The following is a 25,757-nucleotide window of genomic DNA, read 5'->3' on the forward strand; positions in this document are numbered from 1 at the left end:
GCTCTGCTTCCCGGGGCTTCAGGAAAATGGCCGCGGGTGCGCAGATGAAGATCGCGGCGGCTATTTTCCTGAAGCCAAGAACTTCAGGAAAATGGCCGCCGCGATCCCCATCTGCGCACACGCGGCATCCCGCGGCCATTTTCCTGAAGCCCCGGGAAGCAGAGCGCTCCATCTGCGCACGCGCGGCCTCCGGAAGATGGCCACCACCACCGCTAATAACAGGATTCACCCGGCTCTGCTGCTTACCGGGCTGCTGCATCACCTCACCCGGGAAAGGGACCCCGCTCACTGCGCCTCCTCATCCCCGCACGTCTGCCGCCGCACCTCTGCCACCGCACCTCTGCTGCCACACCTCTGCCGCCACGGTAAGCCTGTATTGCGACTATTAGACGCACCCCCCATTTTCCCCCCTTTTTTTGGGGGGAAAAAGTGCGTCTTGTAGTCCGAAAAATACGGTAGTTCGCGCTAACAATGATATACCCTGAGGCTGCAGGACAGCTCGAATTTCTTTGGAACTTGATTGGGGCTTATTATCTACCACCCATACTATCATGTGTTGCAACCGGTCATCAATTTATCTATGTCACTGCAATAATTTTCTGGGAGAAATACTTTATTTTCTGGAACAATTTCAAGGGTGCCAACACTTTCAGTCATGTACTGTACTGTATATTACAGTATAGCAGATGTACACCAGCCAAAAAAAACAAACACATTTTTCATAGAAAAAGAAAACAAAACTATACAATAAAGATTACAGTGATGGATAAAATTGCTTGAGAAAGCCAACCTTAGGAAAAGGCAGATTTAGTACAGATACTGTACATTACAGAAAAATATACAAACAGAACAAGCAGAAGCTCAAATGTTCTGAAAAGCCAAGGCTTGCTCTCCTGATGGCAGGGCTCCATTAGATATAAAGCGACCCATCGGCTGGTCCAACATATCCTACACAGATTAAAAACACATCAATCAGTGTCCAAATTCCAAGTCCTCCAAAACTGAAGAGCTTTCCAAGTCCTTCTCTCCACTGGCCCAAGTAAAACCGGTCAGCCCCAAAGCCTCCAAGAGTGATGCTGGAAAGAGAACAAAAGAGATATTACACGTCACTACGCACCAGAAACTCAGAATTCAAGATGTAAATATTCACACAATAGAAATTGTATAAAGAATGTTGACTGATGTGGAGTTTCTCATATGCCAAGCACTGTGGGGTCTGCTGAGCAACCAGGTCAGTGTGTCAGTGAACCTGCTTTATGACTAGATCAGTGCTAGCCGAAAGAAACATCTGTCAAGTAACTGCTATAAGAACATTTTATGAACTAATCAGAGCTCCACTATCTCCAGCAGTCCCATAAACATGGGAGTGGAACGGTGCATGAGTTACCATTGCTCCATTTATAGAATCATAGAATGGTAGAGTTGGAAGGGATCTCCTGGGTCATCTGGTCCAACCCCCTGCTCAAAGCAGGATTCACTAAGTCATCTCAGAAAGATGTCTGTCCAGCCTCTGTTTGACGAATTCCATTGAAGGAGAACTCACCACCTCTCATGGCAGCCTGTTCCACTCATTGATCATCCTGTCAAAAACGGTAATTAGTCTTACCGGTAATTGTATTTCCAGGAATCCATCCTGACAGCACCATTGGAGGACGTCCTCCTTACCCTCAGTGGGACAGGAACAACAAGCGGTTAACAGGACCCTCCCCACTCCACCCACCAGTGATTTTCTAAGTACCACATCTGGATGGATGCAGAGAGAGAGTTTATTAACAGTATATACCAATGTTACATCACATTAGTCAATAGTATAAACTTGCAGTGGGAGGGAACTAGTAGTGCTGTCAGGATGGATTCCTGGAAATACAATTACCGGTAAGACTAATTACCGTTTTCCAGTTCACCTCCTGACAGCACGATTGGAGAAATACCAAAGGATGTTAAACTAGGGTGGGACTACTGCATGTAATACTTTTCTACCAAAAGCTAACTGATCTGATGAGACATCTAATTTATAGTGTCTAGCAAAGGTAGAAAGACTAGTCCCGCCCTACAAATTTGCTCAGCTGAGGCTCCCCCCTTCTCCGCCCATGATGTAGAGATAGCTTGGGTTGAATGGGCTCTAAGAATATCCGGGGGATCTTTCCCTTGGTCTGTATACGCTAGGTTTATCATGGTTTTGATCCACCTAGCAATGGTTGATTTTGCGGCCTTGCAACCGCTATTTGGATCCCCGTATTGTATGAACAAGTTAGTGTCTCGTCTCCAATCTTCTGTCGCCCACAGGTATTTTAGAACAGTCCCTAACGTCAAGGTTATGGTAGACCCCTTCCTTTGCGTTTCTAGGGTGTTGGCAGAATGAGGGAAGGATTATCTCCCGATTTATATTTGTTGAGGACACTACTTTGGGAAGGAAGGCTGGGTTAAGTCTTAAGACTATCCTATCGTCAAAGATCTGAAGATATGGGTCCAGAGTGGAAAGAGCCTGCATCTCCCCCAATCTTTTAGCTGACGTGATGGCAATCAGAAAGGCAGTTTTAAAGGAGAGATTGGCTATGCCCATATCTTCTGACAACAAGTACGGGGTTTTACACAGGGTATTCAGGACCAGGTTTAGGTACCCAAGGAGGAGTTGATTTTCTCACAAGTGGTCTCATTCTCTGAGTGGCCCTGGAAAATCTTGCTATCCAAGGATGGGAGGCTAGTGACGTATCAAAAAAGACACTAAGCGCTGCAATCTGTACTTTTAAAGTACTAGGCCGGAGGCCCTTCTCAAAACCAAGTTGTAGGAAGTTGAGAATTCTGGGAATGTCAGGTTTTGAAGTATCCACAGAGACTTCTCCCAGAAAGGAAAAATACCGCTTCCAGATTTTGTTATAAATTGCTGAAGTCACCAGCTTTCTGCTTGCCTGGAGTGTAGTAATGACTTTTTCTGACAGGCCTCTGGATCTTAGGGTTCGCCGTTCAGGATCCAAGCAGACAGGTGAAGAGAGTCTGGGTCTTTGTGGAACACCGGCCCCTGTAATAGAAGGTCCTGCTTGTTCGGTAAAAAGATTGGTCTCTCTGTTGACATTCTGGATAGTAGAGAGAACCAGCTCCTTTTTGGCCAAAAAGGAACCACCAGGATTACGGTTGCTCTCTCATCTCGTATCTTTCCGAGTGTCTTCGGTATCAGAGGAAGAGGCGGAAATGCGTACAGGAGACCTTCTCCGCAATACTGAGACAAGGCGTTTACTGCAGTGGCTCCGTCTAAAGGATTGAGAGAGAAAAATGTTCTGGTCTTTGTATTTGACCTGGTTGCAAAAGGTCCACCTGAGGAGTTCCTCATTTTTGGGACAGACTGCTGAATATCTATGGGTTCAGTTCCCATTCTCCGGGATGTACAGACTTTCTGCTCAAGTAGTCTGCTACTTGATTTCTGGCGCCTTCCAGGTGGACTGCCGAGATGGATTCGACAGATTTCTCCGCCCATCTGAAAATCTGGTCTGCTAGGTGTTGCAGTGGTGCATGTTTCGGACCTCCTTGGTGTCTTAGAAATGCCACTGCTGTGACATTGTCAGACAGTATCCTTACGTGTCTGCCCCTGACCTGTGACTGGGCCTGGTATAACACCTTCCAGATCGCATATAGCTCCCTGAAGTTTGACGACCTTGCGGCAATCTGGGGAGTCCATTCTCCCTGGTAGTATATCCTTTCTATATGACCGCCCCATCCGAATTGACTGGCGTCTGTGGTAACGGTAACACAGGGATCTAGGATCCATGGAACTCCCTCTTTTAGGTTTTTCGGTGTGGTCAACCAGGTTAGGGATCTCTTTACTGATGGAGACACAATCATCTTCTTGTCTAGGGAACTCTGTTTCCTGTTCCAAGATTTCAAAATCTCTCTCTGTAATCCCCGCAAGTGGAATTGGCTCCATTTCACACAGGGTATGCATGCCGTCATAAAGCCCAGAATCCTCATTGCTTCTCTTATGGAGGGGGTACTTCTCCTGAATTGATGTATGTACCTGATTAAGGCCTCCTGTCTGTCTTCTGGTAAAAAAGATGTTCTGACATTGGAGTCTAATATGACCCCCAAAAATTTCATTCTGGAATCTGGGACCAGGCAAGATTATTTCCAATTCACAATCCACCCCAGATCCTGTAGGATGGAAAGTGTGAAGCTGCAGTCTATTCTGAGAAGTTTCTCTGATCTCGCCATTATCAGAAAGTCGTCCAGATATGGCACTATGGTCACATTCTGGCTTCTTAGATAGGCCACAACTTCTGACATCAGTTTGGTGAATATTCTGGGCGCCGAAGCAAGCCCGAAGGGGAGACATTTGAACTGGAAGTGATACAATATTCCCTTGTTCATTAGGGCAAATCTCAGAAATTTTTGCTAGGCCGTGTGTATTGGGACATGGTAGTATGCATTGCTTAGATCTAAGGTGGACATCACCATGTCCTTGTCTATGAGAGGCGTTGTGGACTTTATAGATTCCATCCTGAATCTTTTGTACCGGACCCACCTGTTTAGGGGTTTTAAATTTATGATCGTTCGGGAGTCCCCCGACGTTTTTTTTTATTGAAAACAAATGGGAGTAACGGCCTTTGCCTCTTTCTGAGATGGGTACTGGGACTATTGCGTCTAATTCTATCAACTCCTGGATGTTTGTCCACATAGAGGAGTCTGAGGGCGGACAGGGTCGGGTTACAACAAATCTTTCTGGGGGACTGCTGGAGAACTCTATCTTGTACCACTGAGCAATTACCTGCAGAATCCAAGGATTTTGGGATACTTTCTGCCAACCCCCTAGAAATTTTTGTAACCGACCACCCACCTTGATGTCATTTATTCGGCTTTCCTGCACTTGGGAAGATGGAGTCTCTACCCTTTCCACCCTTGGGATAAGACCACCTCCCAGTCTTCCCTTTCCCCCTGTAGTCTGTCTTCTGACTAGGTCAGGGTCTACGAAAGGGATGGTACTTCTTTGTATTTTCCTCAGGGAACCCCCTTCTTTTTATCTGAGGCTTTTTCTAGGATGTCATCTAGAATGGGCCCAAATACTTTATTCCCTGAGAATGGGATTCCGCGCAATTTATTTTTTGATTGGATGTCCCCCGACCAGGTCTTTAGCCAGATGGCTCTTCTGGCAGCGTTGGATAAGGACTCGCTTCTGGCAGCGAAGCGTACAGACTCTGCTGAAGCGTCCGCCATAAAGCCTGTTGCGAGTTTAAGTAATGGAAGAGATTTGAGAATAACATCTCTGGAAGTCTTAGCTTTGAGATGTTCCTCCAAATCATCTATCCATAGATGCATTGACCGGGGTACCGATGTTGCAGCTATATTGGCCCGTATTATTGCTGCGGAGGACTCCCAAGTTCTCCTGAGCAGTCCATCTGCTTTGCGATCCATAGGATCCTTTAAAGCAGAGGAGCCCTCGAATGGAATTGAGGTCTTCTTCGCCACTTTTGCCAACGGAACATCAATCTTGGGAACTTCATCCTACACTTTAATGTCCTCTGGATTATAAGGCAAACGGAGTCTGAAATCTCTGGGCACTACTAGTCTCTTCTTCGCTTCCTGCCATTCTTCCAGAATTATGGAACGGATGTGGTTGTTGACTGGAAAAACCTTTGTGACCTGGGCATGTAATCCGCCAAACATCTCATCCTGGATCGAGGTCTCCTCTGGCGTGTTACGAACTGCATAAAGAAGCTCATCTGTATCTGCCACCGAGAAGAGATATCTCTTCCCTCTGCCCAATGATCCATCTCTTTCCTCCTGGTCTGAATCCTCCGAAATCCGAAATAGGAGGTTCTGCCTAGGATAGATAGAAATACATCGGGACTCCTTTAGATAGGGAAGTAGGGGGAGGGGTGAGCATTGTGGTATGGCTTAGTATAGTCTACTCACGTGCCCCTGAAGCTGGTCAGTCCCCTCAGGTCTGGCTGTTTCCTCCATAGTGAGGACAATCTACCATATAGCCGAGTGCTCCTTTGTCAGGATGGCCGGCGGCATACAGACCCCCATAAGATGTTTATATAGGATTTACCTGGTTGATCCTGCCCTCCTTACCGCGTCCCACGCGGTCTGACCATGCTGGAAGGCCTCTCCTGAGGCCGTCGCCGGCGTCCCTCTGTCCGGCGCTCGTCGCAACCGGAAGCGACGCGGCCGTCAGCCGGAAGTGACGTGGCCACAGGTCCTGGAGCCAGCAGCGGCTGCCACGCTGAGAGCGCTCGCCGGGAATGGACACGGCCGTCGCGCTGAGAGCGCTCGCCGGGAATGGACGCGGCCGCATGCCGGGACCGACCACTGGAGATGGCCCCCGCATACACCCCCCAGCAAAGGCGCCCGGACCGAGAGCCCCCAGTATGGAGGAACGGATCCGATCCCAGGAGCAGCACTACACTGGGGAGGCTGAGGGACCCCCCATCGCAGGTATCAGCCGCAGATATCTTGCGGCAGGGAAGGGAAAGGCTGGGCCCCCCGATCCCCACCATCTGCACAGCACCGTCGGAGGAAAAGCTTGCCGTTCCTATCCACAGTGGGACAGGAAAAACACTGGTGGGTGGAGTGGGGAGGGTCCTTTTAACCGCTTGTTGTTCCTGTCCCACTGAGGGTAAGAAGGACGTCCTCCAATGGTGCTGTCAGGATGATGAACTGGAAACGTTTTTTCTAATATCTAATCTGGATCTTCTCCCTTTCAGTTTCATTCTATTGCTTCTTGTGTTTCCATGTGCAAATTAGAATAATGATGATCCTTCTACAGGGATCTGATCTGTGACAGCCCTTCAGATATTTGTAGACAGATAATAAGTCTCCTCTTAGCCTTCTTTTTTGCAAGCTAAACATTCCCAGATCCTTTAACCATTCCTCGAAGGACATACTTTCCACTCAAAGGGGATAGGGGCTTTATAGTAATTGGAGAGGGGCATTATACATTTTCCACTGACCCTTTAGGCTACTTTCACACTTGCGTCGGTACGGGCCCGTCGCAATGCGTCAGGTCGACGTACCGACGGAACCTGTGAAATTTATTGCAAGATGTGGCAGCGTATGCAGTTTTACAACGCATCCACTGCAGTCTGGGGAGGGGGGGGCAGAGTTTCGACAGCACATGCGCGGTCGAAAATGGCGGACACGACGCACAAAAAAAAACATTACAAGGAACGTTTTTTTGTGCCAACGGTCTGCCAAAACACGACGCATCCGTCGCACGACGGATGCGATGTGTGGCAATCCATCGAAATGCGTCGCTAATGCAAGTCTATGGAGAAAAAAATGCATCCTGTGGGCAACTTTGCAGGATGTGTTTTTTCTCCAAAACGACGCATTGCGACGTGCGTCACACGTCGCAAGTGTGAAAGTAGCCTTAGCCAACCCCAGCTGTGTGACAGCACAAAAGAGGATCCGGGGATGCCCAAAAGGTGATTTGCAAGGCTCCTGTACTGAAGCTATGGAAGAGTGACCTGACCGCTGGACCAGGGTTCTGCAAATCTATTCATTGCTACTAGTGATGAGCGAGTATACTCGTTGCTCGGGTTTTCCTGAGCACGCTCGGGTGGTCACCGAGTATTTGTTATTGCTCAGAGATTTCATTTACATCGCCTCAGCTGAATGATTTACAGCTATCAGCCAACTTGATTACATGTGGGGATTCCCTAGCAACCAGGCAACCCCCACATGTACTCAGCCTGGCTAGTAGCTGTAAATCATTCAGCTGCCGCGATGTAAACTAAATCTCCGAGCACTAACAAATACTCAGAGATCACCCGAGTGTGCTCAGGAAAACCCGAGCAACGAGTATACTCGCTCATCACTAATTGCTACCAATAACTGCTGCACTTGTGGTCCACAACACTTTATATTGCCAAAAATCTCCCCAGAGGAACTTAAACTTTCACTTTGGAAACGGAGCTGCTTCTTTCCTTTTCAATCCCATACTATGGCATAAAACTGATGGAGAGGACACAGACTGTGTAATAACCGAGCTCACAGTATCTTTACGTCCACTCCATTTTACAAACACTGGTCCTCATATGCAGGCATCATATTACAGAAGGTTTATCAACAACTTGGAAATCAGAAGAACAGATATTTGGTCTCATGGAAATGTTATGACTGAAACGGGAAAATCGCTCATTAGGAGCAGGTGAGGCATGGAATGTGCAAGGAAGACAAAACAACGGGCTAGAATGGCCTTGGAAACCGTTATCCAGAACTCTGGAGGAGTCGTATAGCTTGTTCTGGTCTATGCCTTGCTGTTCTAGCGTCAGTGAGCGCACACCGTAAATTTCTGTCTGCAGTGTGTGGCTTTGCTTCTAGTTTCTTGCTCTACGCCTTGATAAAATGAAGCACATACTGTAGCGAGCCTTACCTGAGGGTTAGGGCAGTGGACCACTTGTAGCCTCCAGTCCAATTACAGTACAGCATCTTGAGAAACACACGGTTACCTGCAGGTTATAGAGTTTCCAATTATTAGAGAAATGTCAAAACACTATAAATACGTCACATAGTGATGAGCGAACGTAGTCGGATAATGTGTTATCCGACCATGCTTGGGTGGTATCCCAGTATCTGGGAGTGCTCGTGTATTATTTGCGTCCCTGCGGCTGCATGATTTGCGGCTGTTAGGCAATCCCCACGTGTTAAGGCTCTCTAACAGCCACAAATCATGCAGCCGCAGGGACCCGAACATAATATACGAGCACTCCCAGATACTGGGATAACATGAGCATGGTTGGAGAAGACACTAGTCACGTATTTTCTTCCATAACTTCTTTCCATATCTTACTACGCTGGTTCTCAGATATTCCGCATTCCAACACAGGAAATGCACTAATTTAGTTATAGCGCCCACGTAGGCAGATGGTCACATGTTCAGTCCCTGTCATAAGTATAACGTAATTTATGATATTTCTGTCTGTATCTAATATCCCGTTATCTATTGCAGATACAAAGGCTATGTTTAGGTTTCAGATTTCCACAGCAATCCCATCAGCTCCCTGCAATCGCATTGCAGGGGATAATGGGATGACAGAGGAAGCATTCGTGGCTTTACGGAGTTAAGTAACTGCAAACACAAACAATGCTCACTCCCTGCTGTTGTGTCTTGTGCTGGCGGCAGGGAATAAACTGAGCGGGAGCCATGAGAGCCATTGACAGAAGCAGTTATTCTACTGGCGACATTCAGCATATATATCCACTATGAAGAAGCTGACTAGATTATATATAACTATATCATTGATAGACCTAGATGACAATAGGACCGGGTCCTAGGACAACGCATCTCCTTGCAGACACGCACCCAAGCAGTGGATGTGATCCCTTACAGTACACGTGGCATTAAACCGCTGCCGAGGACAGGATACCGTCATGCAGATGCTAGAATTGGATTTGCTACACTCGTACTCCGATGGCGGGAGCTGCCAGCAAAACTGACAAGTCATGTTAAAGGTGAAGTTTTCTTGTCGTTGATGGTTGTCATCCTGCGTATAAAACAAACGGAAAAATAAAAAATGAGATAGAAAAAAAATGAAGCAATTTAATTGAGAAAACTCCCAATTATCAAAGCCATCTTCGGCCAGGAAAAGCGCGGGCTCAGTTTCTGAGCGCACAGCAAAGGCATGAAGCCAGTATGTGACATGACTGTAACAAATAACATGGCGTGCACCGATTCAGGTCAGTCACTTACCACACACATGACTTGAGGCTTGGCCTTACAGTCATAAGTGACAGGTTTGCCATAGATACAGGAGTGATTGGTGTTACAGGTCATACAGTCGGCTGGGAGTTTGGTGCAGAGCCCATTGCTGGGACATTTGGATAAGTAATCAGGCGTGGCTGTGGTTTCTGAAATAAAATAACATTTCTTATAATTATTTACAATGTAACAATAACTAATGAGTATCATCTGAATAAAACCCGGGAATTATTTAGGCCCCTTCACATACATCCAATTAGCCAGTATGGTTTTTTTCTCCATCCTTAAGGGAACCCGATTCCAAAATTGATCCCATGGGATATTTGAGCTTTCCAGATTTATCACAAAGTAACACTTCAGATTGAAAAACGAGGCTGTCACGAAGGTCAAAATGTTTTTTTGTTTTTTTCGAAGGTAAGGGGTTAAATGGCTACAATATACTGATATTTCCCTAAATTCTATAACCTGCAGCCCACAAGTCAAACTGCAAGTTCGATGTGACAGGTTCCTTTAAACAGAAATTTGCAAGTACATGGAGACGCATGAGGATCGAATAATATGTTATCCTGTTTCTGGGGATTATTTGTGGAGCCTAGTGATGAGCGAACGTGCTCAGATAAGGTGTTATCTGAGCATGCTCCTGTGCTACCTGAGTGTCTTCGGCGTGCTTGAATAATATATTCGAGTCCCCGCGGCTGCAAGTCTCGCGGATGTTTGACAGTCATAACACATGCAGGGATTGGCTATCAAACAGGAAATCCCTGCATGTGTTGCGGCGCCGTGAGACATGCAGGTGAGGGGGCATTATTCGAGTACGCCGATGTCACTCTGTTAGCACCCGAAGAGCATGCTCAGATAACACCTTATCCGAGGAGTATGTCGCTCAACACTAGTGGAGCCCCTTACTGCCCAATTTCAATACACACTTTACATATTTTGATCGGGTACAAGGAATACTTGATACAGTTATTACTACCACAGGCCCCAGAGCGGATCACAATGCACAGAGAATGGCAAGCATTTTCCTTGGAGACTAGCCTTCAGTTGGGTTGTTAAAAGTATAGCACTATACATTCATAGGGAGCTGAATGTCCCCTTTCATGCAAAATAATCCCTGGAGGCAGATTCTCATACAGATCAATGTCTGTAATCCCTGGAGGCAGATTCTCATACAGATCAATGTCTGTAATCCCTGGAGGCAGATTCTCATACAGATCAATGTCTGTAATCCCTGGAGGCAGATTCTCATACAGATCAATGTCTGTAATCCCTGGAGGCAGATTCTCATATAGATCAATGTCTGTAATCCCTGGAGGCAGATTCTCATATAGATCAATGTCTGTAATCCCTGGAGGCAGATTCTCATATAGATCAATGTCTGTAATCCCGGGAGGCAGATTCACATATAGATCAGTATAAATATTGGTATACACCTAAGTGTATAAAGGTACGCGCTGGACTATTAGCAAGAAGAAATAAAAACTATACAAAATAGTTCAAAGAGTGGCATTTGGTAACAGTCTGAATTAGTGCCAATAGGGTGACCGGATAAATGCCGGTACCTCCTCAATTTGTTACACACATATAAACAAAGGGTAAAAAATCATAGGTGTGTTCCTACCTCCAGATCGTGAGGCAAAGGGACACAGCGATGCTCCTGTTTTTCCTAGAGTTTCCAAATCCTTGCGGGTGAAAAGGATATAGTGAACAGGTGGCTGCCCCGGCCGGTAGCAAGCCACCGCTGACTAACCTTCTAGTAAAGATGAGATCCTGCAGAGCCGACGCCGCGTGTATACTCAGCGGTGAGTGCGGGCGGTGCGCAGGACCTGTGTGACGTAATGAGTCACGTGACCGAAATCCCCCGGGGAGTGAGTACGGTGTGCAGCTAGGACATAGACAACCAACGCGTTTCTGAGACGCCCGTCTCCTTCTTCAGGGTTACCTGATTTCGGTCACGTGACTCATTACGTCACACAGGTCCTGCGCACCGCCCGCACTCACCGCTGAGTATACACGCGGCGTCGGCTCTGCAGGATCTCATCTTTACTAGAAGGTTAGTCAGCGGTGGCTTGCTACCGGCCGGGGCAGCCACCTGTTCACTATATCCTTTTCACCCGCAAGGATTTGGAAACTCTAGGAAAAACAGGAGCATCGCTGTGTCCCTTTGCCTCACGATCTGGAGGTAGGAACACACCTATGATTTTTTACCCTTTGTTTATATGTGTGTAACAAATTGAGGAGGTACCGGCATTTATCCGGTCACCCTATTGGCACTAATTCAGACTGTTACCAAATGCCACTCTTTGAACTATTTTGTATAGTTTTTATTTCTTCTTGCTAATAGTCCAGCGCGTACCTTTATACACTTAGGTGTATACCAATATTTATATTTATTATTTTTTTACAAGCCATTTGTGGAGGCTTGTTGGTACTGCTGCAGGAATCTATATTGGCAGTGACACTTTGCGCCACCACTTTTAATCATTTATACATATAGATCAGTGTCTGTAATCCCTGGAGGTAGATTCTCATATAGATCAATGTCTGTAATCCCTGGAGGCAGATTCTCATATAGATCAGTGTCCAGGCCAGAGCCTGGAACAGCTCATTTATATGTAATAAATATGTGGATTTTTGAGGAATAAGACATCAGATCACAGATATCAAGGTATCATTTTATTCAGCTTCTTGTGACCTACAGGCCCATATCGACTGCTTACGAGGGTTTATACAGCTAACAGATTCCCTTTAAAGCAAGCCCTGAGAATCACATCAAAAATACATAATTTTATTATTGAGGTGTGTTGCAATTCCTGGCATAGCCCCTGGTCTGGAGTGGCGCTGTTTTGTACAAAAAAGTGGAAAGGGTCATGGGCATTTTATGCGTCAGTCGGCGTTCTAACTTTCAGACCCCCACCAATCAGACACTCATGGCATACATGGAATTAGATAACCCACTGAAGAGGCTTTGTGTGGATTGTTTTTAATTAAAACAATAAAGCGGCATCAAAACTGAAAATAATTACCAACTACTTTGATGCTTGGGATCATAGTGGAAGATGGAGGCTGGTCTTTTACAACTTGTGCCGCTGCTTTAAATTGCTCTAAACTCATAGAACCTGGGGAAAAAAATGACAGTTGAATATTAATATACAGAAGAGAATAAAATACGAGCACTGACTGATTGTGAGCGCTATAGCAAGAGTGTGACCATGATGACACTACGGAACATGTAAGGCATCAAACCCAATCCCCACAGCTTAAAGGGAACTTGTCACAAGGTTGTAGCCAACTAATCTGAGAGCAGCATAAAGACAGTTTTATCAGCAGGAGATCATCACGAGAAAACTAGTAAACCTGCTGCAATGTAGTCTTCTATATTCATAAGCTCTGTATAACCTACCCCAAACACTGATTGGCAGCTTTCTGCCTATGCACAGTGTATGCAGACAACTGTCAATCAGTGGTATGGGCAGGGTTATATAGGGCTTAGCATTCAAGGATTTATCAAAGTGACAGCAAGCAGCCAGTGTTACCTAGTAATCAGGGTCTCTGCACCTACGTTATGCTGCTCTCAGATGGGGTAAAAAATACCTGGTGACAGATTCCCTTTAAAGAGCAACTTATTATTTAGTCATTTTTGATGCACTTTAATTGCCTGTAGATCAGTGGGGATCCAAAACCTGAGGACCCCACAGATTGCTCAAATACAGCTGAAAAGTGAGCAACTTAGGAGGCAGAAGTATACAACCTATGACTTCCTATTCATAGCCTGCCGAGCGCAGCCGCCACCTGAGCTGCTCACTTCTCAGCCATCTTTTGAGCAATAGATGAGGGTCTCAGAGCTTTGACCCCCAGTGAACTGCAGGCAAGAAAAATCTGTAAGAAAAACTATAAAATAACTGACAGGGGCTTGAAAGTGGTCCTGTTTGAAATCAGAAAACTGTAGTAATACACTCATTAGCCATAGTCTTAAAGCTCCATCTCATGCTGCCAACAGCTCTGACTCCTAAAGGAGTATTCTCCAATAATGTCCTGTTCCTATCTCGTGCCATATCCCACAGGGGGCAGTTAGTTAATGCAAGGTCATGTACTATGGTCTTGTATAGTGCAAGCTCAGGAGCCGAGCCTGTGCCATCCACAGCAGGAGTCAGCTGTATTATATAGCTTGCCTTCCCACGCAACTGCTGGCTCCAATCTAGGGAATATTACTGCTTGGATGCTGGGATCACTAGTGACCATGGCATCTAAGTGGTTAGACAGACGGGGGCTCTGCAGTCCCATCAGCCCCCACATCTGTTCTGGTGTAGGCAAAGGCTTCCTGGGTTTCCTTTAAATAGTAGAATAGAATAATTCAGTGCACTACATAAGGCATAGTGTGTAATATGAAAGTGATCAAATGATTGTACATACAAGTGCTGGGACTAAGGCTATGGTAAGTGTTATTTTTTATTGAATTTTAGAAAATGTCAAGTGCTGAAATCCAGCATAAACTTCCTTCACCCCACTCCCAAATAAACCAACTTGGGTTATAAATCACATCAGAATAACCCTACTAAAAAGGGCTAATCTGCATACAGACACGGCGCAGGGGACTTTCATTTAAAGCACCACTCCAGCGGTGCAATGGAAAAAAATAACGCTGAAGTGGTGCTTTCAGATAAAAAAAAAAAAAGGTACTTTATTACAAAACTGACACATACACCGATCTATACTAAAAAATGAGTTCATTATTTATCCCACATGGTCAGCGGTTACACATACTCCTGTTGTCCTCTCTTGGACCACTATTGGTACTATCCACAAACTCCACATAAGTTGTAGTTTCGGAGATAAGCTGTACCAGTCGTCTAGTCATAATTCTGGTTACAGTAGCGGATACCTGCAGCCGCCCATGTCATTAGCCTCATATATCACACACCTTGATGGACGCCTTTATTATTGATCATCTTGTGACATTCACCTACCAGTCAGTGGTCTTAAAGGCTTTTAAATTGTGTCATTATTTACTTAGATGCATGTGGTTTTGGCTGTAAAGCATTTTTTGCAATAGGGTCTCATCAAAAAAAATGTTGTACCGTTTGGCTTCTACAGCCTCTATGTGGCACTGAACAAGGCATTGATGTCATTCTGACGGCACGGTCTGTACCACACACATCTCCTTGCCTAAAAATTCTTCTAAAACAATTTCTCACTCCATCAAAGGTTAATTTTCAAATAATCATTAATAAGCTTAGAAAATAAGGGGTACAGGCCTGGCCATCCATGTAAAGTGACAGATTCACTATTAACCCCTTACATGTACAGAGCACGTCCGGTGTGGAAGGAGCGGGCTCAGGAACGGAGACCAAAGATTACCCAAAAGATGGTGACTGTGAAAGCAGCATTTAGGGCACGTAGTCTGAGGGTGCGCACCCGTCGAGGCAACATCCCACCTCACAACACGATCATGGGGTGCATATAGCAGCCGGGAGCCTTCCGAAGGCCCTGCGCCTGACACGACCACTCCTGGAAAGCTCAGTTCCAGGAGGCCACATACAGGACATATAGGACAAGAAATCAGATGATCGCAGGTTCAAGTTGTATTGAGTGGGACTTAAGAAAAAAAAAAAGGAACTAAAACAAAAAAGTTTTGAAAATTTGAATCACCTTTTGTTTGTCTAAATAATAATCAAGATATTTAAAAAAAATAAACCATCAGTATTGCTGCATCCATAAAAATCTAAAAATATTTAAGTGTGTATGATAAACAGTAGGAAGAAAAAAAAAAAACACCTGAAAGCCAGAATTGACGTTTTTTGCCTCTGCAAAAAAAAAAAAAAAAAAAAAGAAGATCACAGTGCATCTATAACATCAACATGTTATCAATAAAAACAAAGCCCTCACACAGCTCAAGTAACAGATCTTTTTTATTATTTTAGAAAATAAATTTGGGAATTTTACTTCACCCAAAACAACAACAAAAAAAACCCACACACACGTTGTAATGACAAGAAGAATCATGATGCCAGGTCATTTTTAAAATTTTTACCACAAAATGACCATCGCAAAATCAAAACCCAAAACATAAATGGCAGAATGGCCTTCATTACCCCCCACATTTGTCATTTTTTTTCTACATAAAAAATACAAGCAGTTATATGGTTCTATAGATGGAATAAAATAACATTATAGATCTTGCAAAAAAAGTGAAAACAATGGCTATGGCAGGAAGGGGTTAACCCGTTGTACAAAAGACAAAAACAAAAAATGCTAAAATATATCACAGCTAAAAAAAAAAAAAAAAAAAAAAACAAAAACCTTTTAAAGGGGCGGCCCAATACTTAGGTAACGATCGGCACTCCTGATGGCAGCTTATCAATATCAGATCAGCAGTCTGGGCCATCAATAGTTAATGGACCACCCCTCAATGCCATGGCCGATCTGCCACATGTGCCCCCGGGGTACAGTAATGGGTGCGGTCACCACCCCGCTCCATGTTACAGCCGCAGATACGTCACACCCCATGTTATGTCAGCATCATCCACATTTACTCTGCACCAGTCACAGAGACCAGCAGTGCTGACATCACACTATTATATCAGTGTATATGAACGATCACCATAGCAACAGTCACCTCTCACACAAGACACTAGGCACATGTCTGCCCTGCCACTCACCACGACCGGAGAACACATAGAGCTGCGACAGGAACAAGACTACACGGACCAGCCGCTTCAGCGGTGACAACGCCGCCATGTTTCCCTCTGCAGCGCAACCTCCTCTGTACTGCGCAGGCGCAGCAAAGTGAGGGCACTCCACCATGCGTTCCAAGTCTCACTGTCACAGCTAGATACGCCCACATTGCATAGTACGAGTTGTGATTCGTCAATTCAGCATAGCCGCAGCTCGAGCGTCTGCCAGTCTAGCGCATGTGTCGTATGGTTCCATTCATTTCTATGGTGTCTGGGAATATTAATAACCGTGGCATTGGCAGTAGCGTGGCACCCAGTCTTTCATATTAGATGATAATCTGGATTAAAGTGTTGTCCATTAAAAATAAGATAGCCTTGGTGATTTTTGAGCATCGGACTGACACTTTGGGGCTGGTGCACGTATCCCAGGAGACATGGGACGTACTAAAAAGAATGAGGAAAAGGAATGAATAAAAAGAATGAGCGTACTTAGGCTACTTTCACACTAGCGTCGTACGACGCACGTCGCAATGTGACGCACCGACGCATACTGTGAAAGCGCCGCACAACGGGGGCAGCGGATGCTGTTTTTCAACGCATCCGCTGCCCCATTGTGAGCTCCGGGGAGGAGGGGGCGGAGTTCCGGCCGCGCATGCACGGTCGGAAATGCTGGACACGACACACCAAAAAACGTTACATGCAATGTTGTTTTGTGCCGACGGTCCGACGCAACACGACACACGACGGTTGCGACGTGTCGCACTGCGTCGCAAATGTTAGTCTATGGAGAAAAAACGCATCCTGCAAGCAATTTTGCAGGATGCGTTTTTTATCCAAAACTACGCATTGCGACGTGCGTCGTACGACGCTAGAGTGAAAGTAGCCTTAGATGCCAAAGAGGTGGAGAAATATTATAGATTTCTTGTGCATCCTGGATATGAAATGAACATGAATTATATGTAGACAATTAGGACATCAACACCTATCCCATATAAACGGGTGTATATTATAGTCCCTGAGCTTGTTAGGTGGAGAATGAACATGAAATATATGTAGATAATAGAGAAATTAACACATATTCCATATAAACAGGTCTATATTATGTTCCCTGATCTTGTTAAGTGGGGAATGAACATGGAATAAATGTAGATAATAGAGCAATGAACACATATCCCATATAAATAGGTGTATATTATATTATCCGTGCTTGGTAGGTGGGGCATGAAGATGAAATATATGTAGGTAATAGGATAATGAACACATTCCCCATATAAACAGGTGTATACTATATTCCCTATGCTTTATAGGTGGGGAATGAATATGAAATTTATTTATAATAGAGGAATGAACATGTTTATATGGGATATGTGATCATTCACCTATTATCTATATATACTTCTTGTTCATGCCCCACCTATAAACCACAGGGAATATAATATACACCTGTTTATATGGGATATCTGATCTTTCCCCTATTATCTACTTATATTTCATGTTCATTCCCCACCTATCTAGCACAGGGAATATAATATACACCTGTTTATATGGGATATCTGATCTTTCCCCTATTATCTACTTATATTTCATGTTCATTCCCCACCTATCAGGCACAGGGAATATAATATACACCTGTTTATATGGGATATGTTTTCATTTCTCTATTATGTACATATATTGCATGTTCATTCCCCACCTACAGTGCCTTGCGAAAGTATTCGGCTCCCTGGAACTTTTCAACCTTTTCCCACATATCATGCTTCAAACATAAGTACACCAAATGTTAATTTTTGGTGAAGAATCAACAAGTGGAACACAATTGTGAAGTTGAACGAAATTTATTGGTTATTTTAAATTTTTGTGAAAATTCAAAAACTGAAAAGTGGGGCATGCAATATTATTCGGCCCCTTTAACTTAATAGTTTGTTGCACCATCTTTTGCTGCGATTACAGCTGCAAGTCACTTGGGGTATGTCTCTATCAGTTTTGTACATCGAGACACTGAAATTCTTGCCCATTCTTTCTTGGCAAACAGCTCGAGCTCAGTGAGGTTTGATGGAAATCGTTTGTGAACAGCAGTTTTCAGCTCTTTCCACAGATTCTCGATTGGATTGAGGTCTGGACTTTGACTTGGCCATTCTATCACCTGGATATGTTTATTTGTGAACCATTCCATTGTAGATTTTGCTTTATGTTTGGGATCATTGTCTTGTTGGAAGACAAATCTCCGTCCCAGTCTCAGGTCTTTTGCAGACTCCAATAGGTTTTCTTCAAGAATGCTCCTGTATTTGGCTCCATCCATCTTCCCATCAATTTTAACCATCTTTCCTGTCCCTGCTGAAGAAAAGCAGGCCCAAACCATGATGCTGCCACCACCATGTTTGACAGTGGGGATGGTGTGTTCAGGGTGATGAGCTGTGTTGCCTTTACGCCAAACAAATTGTTTGAGATTGTTGCCAAAAAGATCGATTTTGGTTTCATCTGACCAGAGCACATGTTTTGTGTGTCTCCCAGGTGGCTTGTTGCAAACTTTAAACAACACTTTTTGTGGATATCTTTGAGAAATGGCTTTCTTCTTGCCACTCTTCCATAAAGGCCAGATTTGTGCAGTGTATGACTGATTGTTGTCCTATGGACAGACTGTCCCACCTCAGCTGTAGATCTCTGCAGTTCATCCAGCATGTTCATGGGCCTCTTGGCTGCATCTCTGATCAGTCTTCTCCTTGTTTGAGATGAAAGTTTAGAGGGACGGCCGGGTCTTGGTAGATTTGCAGTGGTATGATACTCCTTCCATTTCAATATGATCGCTTGCACAGTGCTCCTTGGGATGTTTAAAGTTTTGGAAATCATTTTGTATCCAAATCCAGCTTTAAACTTCTCCACAACAGTATCACGGACCTGCCTGTTGTGTTCCTTGGTCTTCATGATGCTCTCTGTGCTTCAAACAGAACCCTGAGACTATCACAGAGCAGGTGCATTTATACAGAGACTTGATTACACACAGGTGAATTATATTTATCATCATTAGGCATTTAGGACAACATTGGATCATTCAGAGATCCACAATAAACTTCTGGAGTGAGTTTGCTGCACTGAAAGTAAAGGGGTCGAATAATATTGAACGCCCCACTTTTCAGTTTTTGAATTTCCACAAAAATTTTAAAAAAACCAATAAATTTCGTTCAACTTCACAATTGTGTTCCACTCGTTGTTGATTCTTCACCAAAAATTTACATTTGGTATCTTTATGTTTGAAGCATGATATGTCGGAAAAGGTTGATAAGTTCCAGGGCACCGAATACTTTCGCAAGGCACTGTATATAGGACAGGGAATAAAATATAGACTTGTTTTTATGGGATACTAGAAATAGGCCCGATGCTATCGCATCAGGAGTGCGGTGAAATTAACATCTGTGTAGATGTTACCGCTATTCCCCACGTGTCGTTACTATGCATGCATGGGAGTAGCGGAGACGTGTATGTCACTCACGACACTAACGGCCACGAACTGCGCCTGCGCAAGTGACACTGCCGTGGTGCCTTATGGGATTCGGGGACGGTGGCCGGAAGTCCCAACTGGTGATTATATACAGTACAACCCCTGGCAAAAATTATGGAATCACCGGCCTTGGAGGATGTTCATTCAGTTGTTTAATTTTGTAGAAAAAAAAGCAGATCAGAGACATGGCACAAAACTAAAGTCATTTCAAATGGCAACTTTCTGGCTTTAAGAAACACTAAAAGAAATCAAGAACAAAAAATGTGGTAGTCAGTAATGGTTACTTTTTTTAACCAAGCATAGGGAAAAATTATGGAGTCACTCAATTCTGAGGAAAAAATTATGGAATCACCCTGTAAATTTTCATTACCAAAAATAACACCTTCATCAAATTAGACCTGTCGTTAGTCTGCATCTAAAAAGGAGTGATCACACCTTGGAGAGCTGTTGCACCAAGTGGACTGACATGAATCATGGCTCCAACATGAGAGATGTCAATATAATCCCAAAATATTCTTTAACTACATAAATAGTAAGAAACTAAAAAATGAAAGTGTTGGCCCCTTTAACCCCTTCCTGACCTTTGACGCCACGTAGGCGTCATGAAAGTCAGTGCCAATCCGACCTGTGACGCCTATGTGGCGTCATGGAATGATCGCGTCCCTGCAGATCGGGTGAAAGGGTTAACTCCTATTTCACCCAATCTGCAGGGACAGGGGGAGTGGTACTTCAGCCCGGGGGGGTGGGTGGGGGTGGCTTCACCCCCCCCCCCCCCGTGAATACGATCGCTCTGGCTGTTTCACTTTCAACAGCCAATCAATCAGAGCAATCAGTAATATTTCACCTATGAAAATGGTGAAATGTTACAATTCAGCCATGGCCGATGCTGCAATATCATCGGCCATGGCTGGAAAACGTAATCTGCTCCCCCCCCACCTCCACCAATCGCCTCCCCAGTCCTCCTTTCTGCCCCGTACTGTGCTCAGCTTCCCTCCGACCTCCTGTCCGCTCCCCCGTCCTCCTGTCCGCTCCCCCCGTGCTTCGATCCACCCCCGTGCTCCGATCCACCCCCCGTGCTCCGATCCACCCCCCGTGCTCCGATCTCCCCCCTCATGCTTACCAAACCTCGCGGTGTCCGTCCGTCTGCTTCATGGGCGCCGCCATCTTTCAAAATGGCGGGCGCATGCGCAGTGTGCCCGCCGAATCTGCCGGCAGGCAGATTCGTTCCAATTACATTTTGATCACTGTGATAAAACCTATCACAGTGATCAAAATAAAAAAAATAGTAACTGAACCCCCCCCTTTATCACCCCCATAGGTAGGGACAATAATAAGAATAAAGAAAATATATATATTTTTTTTTCTTCCCCCACTACGGTTAGGGTTAGGGTTAGAACTAGAGTTAGGGTTAGATTAGACTATGTGCACACATGGTGCGGATTTGGCTGTGGATCCGCAGTGGATTGGCCGCTGCGGATTCGTAGCAGTTTTCCATCAGGTTTACAGTACCATGTAAACCTACTGAAAACCAAATCCGCTGTGCCCATGGTGTGGAAAATACAGCGCGGAAACGCTGTGTTGTATTTTCCGCAGCATGTCAATTCTTTGTGCGGATTCCGTTTTACACCTGCTCCTCAATAGGAATCCGCAGGTGAAATCCGCACAAAAAACACTGGAAATCCGCGGTAAATGCGGAGATAAAACACAGTGCCTTTTACCTGCGGATTTTTCAAAAATGGTGCGGAAAAATCTCACACGAATCCGCAATGTGGGCACATAGCCTTAGGGTTGGAATTAGAGTTAGGGTTGGAATTAGGGCTAGGGTTGGAAATAGGGTTAAGATTAGGCTTGTGGTTTGGGTTAGGGGTGTGTTGGGGTTAGGGTTGTGGTTAGGGTTGGGATTAGGGTTAGGGATTAGGGGTGTGTTGGGTTAGGGTTGTGGTTAGGGGTGTGTTGGGGGTTAGGGTTATATCTAGAGTTGGGATTAGGATTAGGGGTGTGTTGGGGTTAGTGTTGGAGTTAGAATTGAGGGGTTTCCACTGTTTAGACACATCAGGGGTCTCCAAACGCAACATGGCGCCACCATTGATTCCAGCCAATCTTGCGTTCAAAAAATCAAATGGTGCTCCCTTCCTTCCGAGCCCCGACGTGCGCCCAAACAGTGGTTTACCCCCACATATGGGGTACCAGCATACTCAGGACAAACTGGGCAACAATTATTGGGGTCCAATTTCTCCTGTTACCCTTGCGAAAATAAAAATTGCTTGCTAAAACATAATTTTAGAGGAATGAAAAATATTTTTTTATTTTCACGGCTCTGCGTTGTAAACTTCTGTGAAGCACTTGGGGGTTCAAAGTGCTCACCACACATCTAGATAAGTTCCTTGGGGGGGGTCTAGTTTCCAAAATGGGGTCACTTGTGGGGGGTTTCTACTGTTTAGGCACATCAGGGGCTCTGCAAATGCAATGTGACACCCGCAGACCATTTCATCAAAATCTGCATTTCAAAACGTCACTGCTTCCCTTTCGAGCCCTGACGTGTGCCCAAACAGTGGTTTACCCCCACATATGGGGTACCAGCATACTCAGGACAAACTGGGCAACAACTATTGGGGTCCAATTTCTCCTGTTACCCTTGTGAAAATAAAAAATTGCTTGCTAAAACATCATTTTTGAGGAAAGAAAAATGATTTTTTATTTTCAAGGCTCTGCGTTGTAAACTTCTGTGAAGCACTTAGGGGTTCAAAGTGCTCACCACACATCTAGATAAGTTCCTTGGGGGGTCTAGTTTCCAAAACGGGGTCACTTGTGGGGGGTTTCTACTGTTTAGGCACATCAGGGGCTCTGCAAACATAACATGATGCCCGCAGACATTTCCATCAAAGTCTGCATTCCAAAACGTCACTACTTCCCTTCCGAGCCACGACATGTGCCCAAACAGTGGTTTACCCCCACATATGGGGTATCAGCGTACTCAGGAGAAACTGGACAACAACTCTTGGGGTCAAATTTCTCCTGTTACCCTTGGGAAAATTAAAAAATTCTGGGCTAAAAAAATATTTTTGAGGAAAGAAAACATTTATTATTTTCACGGCTCTGCGTTATAAACCTTTGTGAAGCACTTGGGGGTTGAAAGTGCTCACCACACATCTAGATAAGTTCCTTGGGGGGTCTAGTTTCCAAAATGGGGTCACTTGTGGGGAGTTCCTACTGTTTAGGCACATCAGTGGCTCTGCAAACGCAACGTGACGCCAGCAGAGCATTCCATCAAAGTCTGCATTTCAAAACGTCACTACTTCCCTTCCGAGCCACGACATGTGCCCAAACAGTGGTTTACCCCCACATATGGGGTATCAGCGTACTCAGGAGAAACTGGACAACAACTTTTGTGGTCCAATTTCTCCTGTTACCCTTGGGAAATTAAAAAAATGTGGGCTAAAAAATCATTTTTGAGAAAAGAAAAATTATTTATTTTCATGGCTCTGCGTTATAAACTTCTGTGAAGCACTTGGGAGTTCAAAGTACTCACCACACATCTAGATTAGTTCCTTAAGAGGTCTAGTTTCCAAAATGGGGTCACTTGTGGGGGAGCTCCAATGTTTAGGCACACAGGGGCTCTCCAAACGCGACATGGTGTCCGATAACGATTGGAGCTAATTTTCCATTCAAAAAGCCAAATGGCGTGCCTTCCCTTCCGAGCCCTGCCGTGCGCCCAAACAGTGGTTTACCCCCACATATGGGGTATCATCGTACTCAGGACAAACTGGACAACAACATTTGGGGTCCAATTTCTCCTGTTACCCTTGGGAAAATAAAAAATTCCAGGCTAAAAATCTTTTTTGAGGAAAGAAAAATTATTTTTTATTTTCACGGCTCTGCGTTATAAACTTCTGTGAAGCACCTGGGAGTTTAAAGTGCTCACTATGCATCTAGATAAGTTCCTTGGGGGGTTTAGTTTCCAAAATGGGGTCACTTGTAGGGGAGCTCCAATGTTTAGGCACACAGGGGCTCTCCAAACGCGACATGGTGTCTGCTAACAATTGGAGCTAATTTTCCATTCAAAAAGTCAAATGGCGCGCCTTCCCTTCTGAGCCTTGCCATGCACCCAAACAGTGGTTTACCCCCACATATGAGGTATCGGCGTACTCAGGAGAAATTGCCCAACAAATTTTAGGATCCATTTTATCCTGTTGCCCATGTGACAATGAAAAAATTGAGGCTAAAATAATTTTTTTGTGAAAAAAAAGTACTTTTTCATTTTTACGGATCAATTTGTGAAGCACCTGGGGGTTTAAAGTGCTCACTATGCTTCTAGATAAGTTCCTTGGGGGGTCTAGTTTCCAAAATGGGGTCACTTGTGGGGGAGCTCCAATGTTTAGGCACACGGGGGCTCTCCAAACGCGACATGGTGTCCACTAAAGATTGGAGCCAATTTTTCATTCAAAAAGTCAAATGGCGCTCCTTCCCTTCCGAGCCCTGCCGTGCGCCCAAACAGAACCCACATATGAGGTATCAGCGTACTCAGGACAAATTGGACAACAACGTTCGTAGTCCAGTTTCTCCTTTTACCCTTGGGAAAATAAAAAAATTGTTGCTAAAAGATCATTTTTGTGACTAAAAAGTTAAATGTTCAGTTTTTCCTTCCATGTTGCTTCTGCTGCTGTGAAACACCTGAAGGGTTAATAAACTTCTTGAATGTGGTTTTGAGCACCTTGAGGGGTGCAGTTTTTAGAATGGTGTCACTTTTGGGTATTTTCAGCCATATAGAACCCTCAAACTGACTTCAAATGTGAGGTGGTCCCTAAAAAAAATGATTTTGTAAATTTTGTTGCAAAAAATGAGAAATCACTGGTCAAATTTTAACCCTTATAACTTCCTAGCAAAAAAAAAATTTGTTTCCAAAATTGTGCTGATGTAAAGTAGACATGTGGGAAATGTTATTTATTAACTATTTTGTGTCACATAACTCTCTGGTTTAACAGAATAAAAATTCAAAACGTGAAAATTGCGAAATTTTCAAAATTTTCGCCAAATTTCAGTTTTTTTCACAAATAAACTCAGAAATTATCGACCTAAATTTACCACTAACATGAAGCCCAATATGTCACGAGAAAATCTCAGAACCGCTAGGATCTGTTGAAGCGTTCCTGAGTTATTACCTCATAAAGGGACACTGGTCAGAATTGCAAAAAACGGCCAGGTCATTAAGGTCAAAATAGGCTGGGTCATGAAGGGTTTAAAAATAGTCTGGGTGAAATGGTGGATGAGGATGAGGAAAAAGCCAATGTGCTAATTGGCTTTTTTTCATCAGTATTTACACAAGAAAATCCCATGGCAGACAATATGATTAGTGATAACAAAAATTCCCCATTAAGTGTCATCTGCTTAACCCAGCAGGAAGTACGGCGGCGTCTAAAAATCACTAAAATTGACAAATCTCTGGGCCCGGATGGGATACACCCCCGAGTACTGCAGGAATTAAGTACAGTCATTGATAGACCATTATTTTTAATCTTTAACCCCTTCATGACCCAGCCTATTTTGGCCTTAATGACCTTGCCGTTTTTTGAAATTCTGACCAGTGTCCCTTTATGAGGTAATAACTCAGGAACGCTTCAACGGATCCTAGCGATTCTGAGATTGTTTTTTCGTGACATATTGGGCTTCATGTTAGTGGTAAATTTAGGTCGATAATTTCTGAGTTTATTTGTGAAAAAAACGGAAATTTGGCAAAAAATTTGAAAATTTCGCAATTTTCACATTTTGAATTTTTATTCTGTTAAACCAGAGAGTTATGTGACACAAAATAGTTAATAAATAACGTTTCCCACATGTCTACTTTACATCAGCACAATTTTGGAAACAATTTTTTTTTTGCTAGGAAGTTATAAGGGTT

General features: G+C 44.4%; 1 protein-coding gene across 1 annotated transcript; it reads right to left on the bottom strand.

Annotated features, from left to right (window-relative positions):
- Positions 1–595: 595 nt before the first annotated feature.
- Positions 596–16,512, bottom strand: TM2D3 (TM2 domain containing 3). Its single transcript, XM_077263876.1, has 6 exons — positions 16,351–16,512; positions 12,718–12,810; positions 9,683–9,840; positions 9,296–9,476; positions 8,366–8,441; positions 596–1,076 (listed from the first exon to the last, which is right to left on the bottom strand). Exons 1-6 carry the CDS (start codon positions 16,493–16,495, stop codon positions 911–913), a joined length of 819 nt encoding a protein of 272 aa, XP_077119991.1. The 5' UTR covers positions 16,496–16,512; the 3' UTR covers positions 596–910.
- Between the last annotated feature and the right edge of the window lie 9,245 nt (positions 16,513–25,757).

Source organism: Ranitomeya variabilis, chromosome 5 (genome assembly GCF_051348905.1).
Source record: "Ranitomeya variabilis isolate aRanVar5 chromosome 5, aRanVar5.hap1, whole genome shotgun sequence".
In the NCBI taxonomy this organism is placed as follows: domain Eukaryota; kingdom Metazoa; phylum Chordata; class Amphibia; order Anura; family Dendrobatidae; genus Ranitomeya; species Ranitomeya variabilis.

Excerpts from the sequence above, each read along its gene's own strand:
- TM2D3 (XM_077263876.1), bottom strand. The coding sequence starts at position 16,495 with ATGGTGGAGTGCCCTCACTTTGCTGCGCCTGCGCAGTACAGAGGAGGT. Across the intron at positions 12,811-16,350 it reads CTATGTGTTCTCCGGTCGTG|GTTCTATGAGTTTAGAGCAA; the intron begins GTGAGTGGCAGG and ends TTTTTTCCCCAG. Across the intron at positions 1,077-8,365 it reads TCCACTGCCCTAACCCTCAG|CATCACTCTTGGAGGCTTTG; the intron begins GTAAGGCTCGCT and ends TTCTCTTTCCAG.